This window comes from Myzus persicae, unplaced genomic scaffold, assembly GCF_001856785.1.
Source record: "Myzus persicae strain clone G006 unplaced genomic scaffold, MPER_G0061.0, whole genome shotgun sequence".
In the NCBI taxonomy this organism is placed as follows: Eukaryota; Metazoa; Arthropoda; class Insecta; order Hemiptera; family Aphididae; genus Myzus; species Myzus persicae.
Window position 1 is genome coordinate 206,575 of NW_019103267.1, and position 11,907 is coordinate 218,481.

General features: G+C 28.5%; 1 protein-coding gene across 1 annotated transcript; it reads right to left on the minus strand.

The window, feature by feature from the left end:
- Positions 1 to 655: 655 nt before the first annotated feature.
- On the minus strand, positions 656 to 1,568 carry LOC111034108. The gene is made up of 2 exons (XM_022315147.1): positions 1,171 to 1,568; positions 656 to 1,109 (listed from the first exon to the last, which is right to left on the minus strand). Exon 2 carries the CDS (start codon positions 1,094 to 1,096, stop codon positions 692 to 694), a length of 405 nt encoding a protein of 134 aa, XP_022170839.1. The 5' UTR covers positions 1,097 to 1,109; positions 1,171 to 1,568; the 3' UTR covers positions 656 to 691.
- Between the last annotated feature and the right edge of the window lie 10,339 nt (positions 1,569 to 11,907).

The following is an 11,907-nucleotide window of genomic DNA, read 5'->3' on the forward strand; positions in this document are numbered from 1 at the left end:
GTTGGTTTGCTATATAACCCATTAGACAATTCATTCTCTATAACGTATTAGTCACTCTCAATAACGAAACAATATTTTATGTTTCATAATACAATTTACGTGTTATCGTATCTATTACATATATAAACTATAAAAATAATCGGCAATAATGCCGAAATTTCCAAGAACGATTACATTCTTTCATTATTTGTAAAAATAATGATGTGTTTGATATATAATATTATACATAAATAATTAAAATTTTGTTTTTTTTAAACCCTCTCTATTACAAAAACTCTCTATAACGAAAGAAATCTCTTGGTCCCTTCAGATTCGTTATAAAGAGTTTTGACTGTATTTATAATAACTGACAAAATGATATCATATGTTGAAATTGAAAACCATTTATTGTTTTATTTTACCATTGTACAAAAAAAATTCTCTTTAAAAATTGAAATTAAAAAAAAACTGTTATCCACTAGATATTCTTACTTCCAAATTTAGTAATAGGTTAATTCACTCTAAAATTAAACATTAGAGTTAAATTCAGTATGATTCAGAACGTACAATTTTATTGTTATGTATTTGTAAGACACATAGTGCATGTGTGTACGTAAATATATTCCTTAGGTCCGTTTAAATATATGTGTGTGTAAAAAATAATTAAACTGCAATATAATATTTATTATTTATATTTTAATTCAATATTTATTTAACAAATTCGTATTTCTGAATGAGATTTAAAAAAATTAATTAAGCTTGAAATAACATCTTTCAACCCAATAGTTTCAATATTTGCATTAAAACTCACATATATTGGAGTTGATGTTTTCAAACTTTTTGTTAATGTATTAGCTATTGATTCCGATCTACTATCAGGATCTGTGCTGAAAATAGCACTGGATATTGTATCCATACTATTTCTTTGTGTCATAGCAACAGATAAGCATGAAAACATATTGTCTTGATTAATAACAACAAAAAAACAATTATCAAAACACAATATTTGATTGTATAAAGTAACACCTAATACTTCTGATGTAAAAGAAAACATTTTAGTTCTTGGTTTAACGTACTCTATAGTGGCAATTTCTAGGTTTTTTTCAGGGATCTCCATTTCTCAAAACAAACTGTAAAAAAAAAATATCAAACAAATTATGCTAATAAGTTTTACATTCTTAAGGATCAAACCTTGATACTAGTTTGTGAATAACTTATGTGGTAAATGAATTTGTTCTTCTTTAAAATCTGCCGATGTGTTGAATATTATAGGTTTTTAATGTTCATAAATTTAATCAATGAATCATAAAGTAATCAATTTTCAACTAGAGGTTTAATTCAAAACAATTTGTATCGTATTTAAATAATATTAAATTTATTTTCAAATGTTTAATGTTGGTTGAAGACTTGAAGTAGGCGGGTCGAAAACTTCAAAAACAAAACTACGAACACACAAGATAATGAACTTATAATAGTACGAACTATGAACAGTATAAATCAGTCTGAAAATTCGAACCCCAAGATACAAGTTACAACGGACCCTGAAATGGCGGAATCAAGTCTAGGCAAGCAGGAAATTGGTTGATAGTTGATTGTGTGATAGTAGTATCAATTGTTATACTATTGATAACCGAAAAGGTATAATATCTTAAATCGTGGTAGTACCACAGTGGTACCTTAGATGACACCGCCACCATGAAAGGCTCATTCGCTCATTGTTGTTTGGAGTTCGGACGTTAACCTCCGGGCGCTTTGGCCAGTGGCCATGCTGCCACTGACTTACCAAAGAAAAATTTGCCATCGACAATGTTTCTGATTTTCCGTCATAAACGATAACATAAATAAAAATTATTTGTCGACGATAATGTCAGAAACATAATATTATGTTTCCGACAATTTTTTCTTGGTCTGTATACCATATTATATAATATTAAATAAATCTTATCCCGTGTCCAGATTTCGATTTTAGACTTTTCAAGGTTATTATAATAGAAGTCTCCCAAAATCATTGATTTTTAAGGAAGCGAGTAAAATATCCGATAAATAGTTGATCGGAGAGGTACCCACCCATACATATTAGCAGAACAAAAATTAGGGTATAGGATTTATATTACAATTTTTTATTTTATAATATTAGTACCTACAATAGTACATAATACATACCTATTAAATATATAATATGTTATATGTATTAATGTATTTATAAAAAGATCGGTGACCAATGAAATAACTAATAATACTATTATAAGTACAACTCTTAATATTGTTGCCTATATAAAACCCCCTAAAATGTCTGAAGATCAGTCACTACACACAGTCGCACAATATCACTCACGTAGGATATAAGATATTGCCTAAGTATAACCCCTTAAAAATGGTTCGCTTTCAACAGGCTTTTGAAACATTTACTACACAGAATATAAGGAGAAAAAATGCCTGATCATAATATTTTTGAATTTAATGAATATTTAGTTATTTTTTTATTTTTTTGACACATAAGAACAACTAAAACTAATAGTTTTTGAAAAAAAAGTGGGTACTAAGTGGATGTCGCTCTGCTGTACATTAGGTGTCTAAGAGGTCGCTGTAATGGACGGTATTAAATTTGAATTCAATGGTATCAAATCATTGTATACGAAAAACGATTTTGAGAAGAGACGGTATATCAGTTTAGGATATTTTATATTGTTATTACTTATTATAAATATGGTAGCCACTAGCCAGTATAAGTTGAATTAATATTATTCTTAAATTATCAGTGATGCTAGAAAAATAATAAAAATATCTATGGAAAATTGGGCTGTTTTGGAACCAAGTTACAACAAAATGATAAACTTTATTCTTTGTGTTAGTATGCAATTGCAATTTTGTTCAAATTTGAACTTACAATTTCTGTAAAAATAACTGTTTTCGTATATTTTTTTAGATTCTTTAGTTACAAAAATAACTGCTTATAAGTGAAACCTTGTTTTATATTTTCAATCCTTATAGTAAAAATTAAAAATTATATACATTTTTAACAGAAAAATCATTTTATAAATTTAATAAATATGGTCAAAATTTGAACTTTAAATGATTATAGAAAAAAAATCGTTCATATGTATTTTTAATATTTTTCAATTGCTATTGTAAAAATGTATCAAAAGTCTTGTATAACAATTTTCATGCTTTTTAACGCAACCAATAAAATTTGATTGACATTTATAGAAAAAAAAATGAAAATTGAAAATGTCCGTCAACAGCTTAAAACGATTCAAAATATTTTTAAAAGCTTATCAAGTATATGAATGGATGAAATAATCATTTTGTTACATTTACAAGTTTTTCAACTTGGCGAAAATTTTTTTATCGACTTGAGCTTAAAAAAAACAAATAATTTTCAACAATTTCATATGCTTATAAATAGTTCAACACAAACCAAAATATTTTGAAAATTTTATGTCGTATAGAATATGCTTACACAAATATTCAGTGAACATTTCATGTTTCTACAGTCATTTTTGTTAGAGTTACACTAAAAACCAAAACTGAAAAGGCGAAAACTATAGTTTTCCGTAAAAATTCCCGTTTTTCCTGTTGCTTTTGAAAAGTATTGAGAGTCTTAAATTTTGACCTCCTGAATACATCAACTAGATTTACTTTCCTACCAGAAAAGTTGCTGTTGAAGAAAATTGAAGCAATTTTACTGCGCAAGAAACCGCTTGATGACAGACACAAAAAAAAAATAAAAATAAATGAATATAAAAACACACGTCATCATTGTAAAATCAACACATTCATCGCTCCGCTCAGAATTTAAAATGAAGGAATAATGATAATTTCTACACAAAAACCTATTTAAAAAAAATTGATTTTATTTTTTAGATGTACCTAACTCAACAACTAATAACTGTAGACACTTGACATTTTCACCAAATAATTATGCAAGCATTTTCCTGTGACAATTTATTTTTGAGCCAATTAAGTGGTTATGGATAGTCCATTTTTGGCTTACAGGGAGGCTTATATAAGGGGAGATTTTAAGAAAGGCCTTTGCACGAAAAAAGTCGTCGGCTTCATTTGCAAGTATATAATATATATATTCCCTTTAAATAGGTATACAATTGGGTTAACTATATAATATGAAATATTCACTTTAATTTTTAACATTTTACCATTTGCCTAATAATGAAATCGTAGTTCCTGATGTATTAATTTTTCTTGAAAATCAATTTTGGATGTAACACAAATAAGTAATAACTGCAAGCACCTTTCCTTCCATAGCCATAGCCACGGAATATTTTGGGCCACCATTGGTCTATAAAGTATAAAAACGCAGTTTTTTTATAGATACCTATTTTATTTTCAAATTTAGACGAAATTATAATTGTTTAAATTAATAGAATATACAATAAAAATATTAGTTATTTTATTGCAATTTAAAAATATTATTCGTGGGTACTTAAGTACTTGAAACTTTCAAAGTATATTGTGTATTTACGAGTATACTGCACAGTGACATTTTTTGGCAAAAATTAATTTAATCTACTGAAATATCGTGTAACTGAATAAATTATAATGTCTATAATAGTAAAATTAATTCCTTTGATAACAATATAGTATCATCAAATATTTATTTAGTATAATGTTATAGGCGGACAGACCATCTTCTCTCAGAATCATTTTTCGATTGATGTTTCTATGTGTCATTGAATTCAAATTTAACACATCGATGTGATGACACTTCCATTTCAGTGACTCCTCTGTACATAGATACTACAGCAGATCGATACCTATTATTTTCATTTAGGTATGAATGTTATTATTTTTTTTTATGAATACTTAGGTAATACCTAAAGCTTGAATGTTCAATTCAAAGATTTTAAAAAGTATCTTTCATAACTCAATTAAAAATTATTGAAAATATGGCGTGTACGTCACAACTTTATTTTATAAGCATATTTATAATAGTTTAAATATTAAATGTATAAATAATCATGATCAGACACATTATATGCAGCTATCACACTATTGAGTATAAAACAACTTTTTTAAGTCACAAAACACAATAATTGAGCAAATATCATTATGTCGCGGTACGACGGTGCAGCGCAGGTATAAAATGATATAGAAATGCAGAAAAAAAACTTTTCGATCGAGCATAAAAAATTCTGCTTTGTACCTTTACTATGATAAAAAATTCTGAACTATAAAAAAAATATTTATTTAAATAATTATTAATACCAGCTGTGCTTGCAGCCTGCATATAGGATATTAAATATTATGTTAAAATATCTACCTTCAAGGCCTCAAATAATATTGATTGAAACACCACGTAACCTGCAGCACTATACCAAATCGTGTTAGTAAAAAGTAATATAAGTATAATATATTATAAGTCACCATTTCTACCTATAATTTATATAAATAAATACAAATAACAATAATCATAATATTAGTTTATCGCTATTAAACCTACCCGTATACCTATTACCTACACAGGCTCCCCACAGTAAATTGCGGGCCCCTGTACTATATGTTTTTTGCGGGCCCTATATAACACTTACAATATAAAATACAACCCATGACAAGCCATACATACGAGTGTCCTACACACGATTATAATACTTAAGGGAATTTGATACCGTTACTTTCTGTCTTTATAACACACGTGTGACATAGGATTTTAAACTTGTTTTTTTCCAAACGTATACCGATGTGATCATGTGAAGCAATGTATAAGAACTCTGAAAACAAATTTGAATTTATAGTCAAATCTACTTAAGATCGGCTTACCCACATTCTTTACTTTTTGTATCTTTTAATTTGTCCAAAAATTGAAATATGACATTTTTTAATAATTGGGTACTTACTCTTTTTTAATAAAACGTTTTTATGAATTTGGGAGATAATACTATTAAAAATGTGGGAAAGTCGATCTAAAGTATAAATAATATAGTCTTGACGACAAATTCAAATCTCTTTTAAACTCTTATCACTTTTCCCTAGATCAATTTTGGTACGTTTGGCAAAGAATACATGTCTAAAATCCTATAAAAGTCGCGTGCGTGTGTTATGGACAAAGACAGAACATCACGGTTTCTAATCTCCTTAAAATATATTATAATACCTACAGGTGGTACATACATATCACAAAATATTATTTAATATAAAAATAAATACCTATTATTATATATTCGGGTATTCCTATCAAAATTTCAAAAATTATAAATTCATTTTAACGGGCTCGTATAGAATAGCCCCTGAAGGACGTGGCCTGCCTATATATACCTATAAACCGATTAAATAAATCATATATAACTATCGTGTTTATATAGGTAATCGATGATATATAACAGCATATATAAGTATATATAACTACGTAATAACCGTAATACGATGCGCTATTATCATTATTAGTATTTTTCGCGCACCCACAGGTGCGCCGCGTGTGCACGAAAAGGGGTAGCGGCGGTATTTATATTTGTATTTGCGTATACCGCGCGACTATATGCAAATATAATAGTAATATATACATGACACAGGTGTGCTCGTGCGAATATAATCCGACATTGCGGAACGGAGCCAACCGTACGCGGAGCTCCGCCCACGTTGCGAAATGATAAAATAGAATAATATATAGGTATATACGAAATACTAGCTACTATAATATTCACTCCTTCCCACCGCGCGATATAGTGACCGCCTTTGTTTTTATACATAATAATAATGTATAATGTACCTACCTATATGTATGAATGTGTAAGCATATATTTATAAGGTAGGTGTATGCCTATTATTAGCTACTGCTTATATTCTCGTGTATATCGCCCTCTTAATTTATTCTTATACTACATTATGAATTAATTTTATTTTTATTTTTGGTTGCTTTCTCTATTTTTTCGTTTTACGCCCGAATAAAAATGGGAAAACTCTAAACTGCAGTGGAAAAACGAATTTATATTGTGAGGCCCGTTCACATGGACGCGTATCATACGCGAGCGTTTTTTAGTCTATATTGATTAAGTTCATACGCGTCGGCGTCATATACCCTCGAGGAAAACGCGCCACTATTGGAGTGGCGCGTATGAATTTAACCAATGTAAACTAAAAACGCGCGAGTACGATACGTCGAGTATGATACGCGTCCATGTGACCATGTGCAACAGGCCTTAAGACATTGAACACTGACTAGTTGTAGTGACTACCGTCGAATGGCACCGATACTAAATGTCCTTATAATAGACTGCGCTAAATACCATTGCAAAATGCCTACATCGATTATTTTTAAAAAAAAATTATATAATATGATGGCCATATTATGTACCTATCTTTATATTTTCTATGTAAATCATAATATACGTTATAGACAATATTATAGAATGCGACGACATTACATAACAATTCTTTATTTAAAAATTCTACTGTGCGATTATGTTACCATTTATTTTACACACGCCCTTTTGAAATAATCTTTAATATTCTTCTCTAGATAGGTATTATTACTACATTGTTTTTACTATAGCTTGTGCTTTGCACCGCAGATTTTCTTTATCGACTCATGATAATAATATTATGTAGGTAGAAGGTATAGCTGAATAAAAGTACCTATATACTAACCTACGAGTATATATAGCCTGTAAAATATGTATAGGTGACCTGGTATTTATCTTAAATGAATTAAATGAAGATCTTCCAAGCTTTTGGATCCCCGCCTAATAATAATAGACAGGTTCAAATTATTTTAAATACAACATAATGTATCAACGTAGAATTAAAAAAAAAATGTTGTATCTAGATCATATTAAATATTACAGTACCTAGCTCTTCATAAAAGAAAAAACCGTCATGTATATAGATATCCGCTCTGTTGCTATATAACTTACAAGCATATAATATACGGCAATACGTTTCGACTTTCGAGTGTATCTAATCATCGAGTAAATGGCTGTTATGATGGATGTGTTGAATTCGAATTCAATAATAAATCATTGTATACCATAAAAAACGACTCTGAACGAAGACGGTCGAACTTTTTAGTAACCATAGGATGACACCGAATATTTTTTTTCTATTTATTAAAAAAAGTAGGTCATTTTATATTTTTACCTCTTGAGAGTGTATCAATGTTAGATCTGATTTTCTATCACAAATCTCCTTTAAAGTTGTAGATCGGCACAATTTTTTCTACTAAAAAAAAAAAAACAAAATAAAAAACACACATCATAATAATACTGTAAAATCTGCAGTGCACAACTTAAAAAAAAAATACGTAAAATGTAACGATTACTTTATTTCATACAGCAATAATTGTTATGTTATGGACTTTTTTTACTTTTTTCCAATGTATTAATTGTTATTAGAAATGTAATTATAACGTTACAGCTTATAGGTACATACCTAATATTATATGTATCAAAATGTATATTATAACTCGATTTGTCATTATTCGGAGGAATATGACTATATGAGTGTTTCGAAATAACACATTTCTTACATAAGTATATTGTAGGTCATAATATACACATATTCATACATTCACATAATGTTTGCGAAAGGTAGGATTCTCTATTCATGATGATTGTTTCAAAATAAATCAACGAAGTGCAATAAATTAATTTAACATCCATAATTACGAATGTGTTAATACTGATTCATAAGTCATAACAGTAATAGACTTATAAGTTATAGCCTAGGTATAATTTGTTATATCGTTTATAACGTAACATACAGACTATCACTACAACCGCTGCCCTGCAGATGATATAATTTGTATTATAATTTATAATACACAATATTGATAATAATAGACATGTATACGGTATATACCTATACACATTCATATTTAGTATTTACTGAATTTAGAACCCGATACTATTATATGTTCCTGTGTGCCATGCCACAGTGTTTTATAAATATTACTATAGTAATATAGTATATATGTATATTATGAGGACTGGAATTTATAGTATAGGAAGTACATGTACAAAGTATTTATCGGATAAGCTAAAAACCGAATATTTATGGGCTAATCTGCGCAGTTATCTATATTTTGATTTAACAGTATAATATATTATTTCATACACATATATAGACGATAATTAAATATCAATAGTTAAATAAATTATATAATAATACATAATTACATAAGATCAGAATTATAATAATTAATAATTATTCTAATTTTGACATTTGATTCTATTATAGTAGGTACTCTCCACCATTCAGTAAAGGTATATGGTATATATTATAATTGTATATTTTTCATTAGGTAATAATTAATGCAATTTTAATAATGTGAACATTTTATATTAAGTATAGATCTTAAACACATTTTGTTTGAAATGTAATTACGTTAGTGTGAGTATACTTATAAGGGCTTTAAGTAACATTTTGCAATCTAAATCAGGTGGTATTTATAAATCGTTAGGTAGAGGAACAAACAACAAATTCACAAGGAACGAAACGGTTTTCATTGAGTTTCGTTGCAATGAAGTCATTTTGCACTATATTTATTCTCATCCATATACTTAGTGTTAGGAATTATACATGTACACTCTGCAGGATCGTCTTACGTTTCAAAATTTTAAGGACCCATGTTATGTGGATTGTGAAATAATATGTTCATGAATTTCACAGAAACATAAATAATCCAAACTCTTATAATAATCATTAATAAGACTATAATATTATATACATTGTGTTGGTTTTCTAAACATATTCCCTGTGGCGCATTTACTCATGTGCCATCCATAATATTAGGTTTATCCCAACAGCAGTGATCCCGTAGAGGCGTAGACCATTGTATTTCTAGGAAGATACCCTAATGGGTAGTGCATATACTTTATAATGCAAGTGAATATGACTCTCTATGTGTGTTCTATATGAGATTATATAAAATTGTACATAATGTAAAAACGATATTCATTTTTAAATTTGTAACGCATATTAGTTCCAAAGATTTACGTTGTATTCTAAAATTTATTTTATTTTTGCGTTATAGCCAATGGTCATCATAATGTTACTTAGGACGTATACGCTTATTATTAAATGTTAATATTTATGGACATAAATACACAATTTTCATACATAAACAACAGTCAATAGATTACAGTCTTCTGCTTTCTGCAGTCGACAGTAAGAGAGCTTCGATAAAAAATACCTACTACATATGGATACCATTCTTCTATATCTTATTTAAACCTTTACCCCTCCCCAAATAATTTTGTGCCACAATGACGAAGTGTATCTCAAATTCAGTTAGTTAAAAACAAAAAAGGTTGGATAGTGGTTAACATAATATGTGAATATGTTTGTATATTAAAGATCGTGTGTATAGTGTGTTCACTATAATACTCATCTACTATATACGCATGTACGATGTACCGCATGACGTATATATTATAATATGATAATGAATAATGATACAAAAATATAAAATATAGGATTGCACTTTTTAAAACCTCTGAATTCAGAAACTCAGCCAAAAATACATGATAGTGTATGTATACGTATAGTTGAGCTAACACTAGAACGTGCAGCGTTTTCTTTAATTCTATAGCAATAACTTTGGTCACTTATATACAGCCATCATACTAGTTTAGCTAATAACCGATATGGCTGCTAAGCGATAATAACCTATATAGGGATTAAGTTTTTAAATAGTATGTTCTGAAGAGTTCTCAGAATAGTAGGCAAATATTTTATAGTATTCACTATGTATTTATGTATATTACATACTTATTTCTATTATGAAAATACAAACAGCTTTCAAAGTATATGAGGATGCACAATATATAACAGTCAGACACAGTCAGAATTTAGCAGTAGTATAGTTCTCTAATTATATAATTAATGTAATATAATATTAACCTAAAATATTTAACAGGACACTAGTTATAGTCACTATATATAGTCACTTTACTTCCTTGATAGGAGTACAGGATAAAAAGGGGCCCTTCGGATCATCTCGTTATAGATGCCGTTTTGTTAGCTATAGGAATAAATTATAGACATGTAACTTAAAGATTTGGGTTTTTTCTGTATACCTTAAATTCATTATTGATCCACTAACAATACGTCTCTTAGGAGGAAGGGGGATGATCGCCTCGTATATAAAACTATATTTAGGCATTTTAGTAAATAAATGATTTATCTATAGTTTCTGCTTATTTATAATGTCGCATTGGTTATTGTTTATTTGATTAAAAACTTGGTTAAGAATCAGAATCACTATTGACATAAGGACTTACTGCAAGAGTGGCACTTTTAAATACATCTTTATACTCTATGTAGCCTAGGTACAACGTAATACAACGTAATACAACGTATAATATCAACGTTTTCAGCTAATAAAAGTTGAAATCATAATAAACTTTTAGTTTTTTTTATCAGGGTGATGTGCTTACTATATCCCTATAACTATAATCATTTTTTAACCCTATCCACGGAATTCATCTAACGACACCTCTATCACTGTACACGGTGATTATTTAATATATATATATATGTTTGTCGACACCAAAATGATAAAAATATACGAAATTAAAAATAATCTTCAACTCTATTCAGATTCAGGGTGGTACGGTCTATATATCATATTATACAGTGTCTTCTAAATATAGGTATACAAACACTGAGGCACGAGATGCTATTGCAGTATAGTGGAATAAAATTATATATTCGAGATATAGAATGAAACATGAGTTCTGATGTACATACGTTTTTAAAGGTCTTGTATTAAGTCGTGGCGGTATAATATATTATATTATATAAATAAAGTGATCTGTATATAATATTATAAATAATAATTGACTACAGAGTTTATATTATGGATTTTTAATGTGGATTAATAAGGTTATAGGCTATACTGTTATAGGATAAGAAGTAATCGGTGTGGTCATTGGATAAAAACGATCTCCTCTATAAAGCAATCAATATATTATTCGA

Coding starts and splice junctions, on each gene's coding strand:
- LOC111034108 (XM_022315147.1), bottom strand. CDS start 1,096: ATGGAGATCCCTGAAAAAAACCTAGAAATTGCCACTATAGAGTACGTT.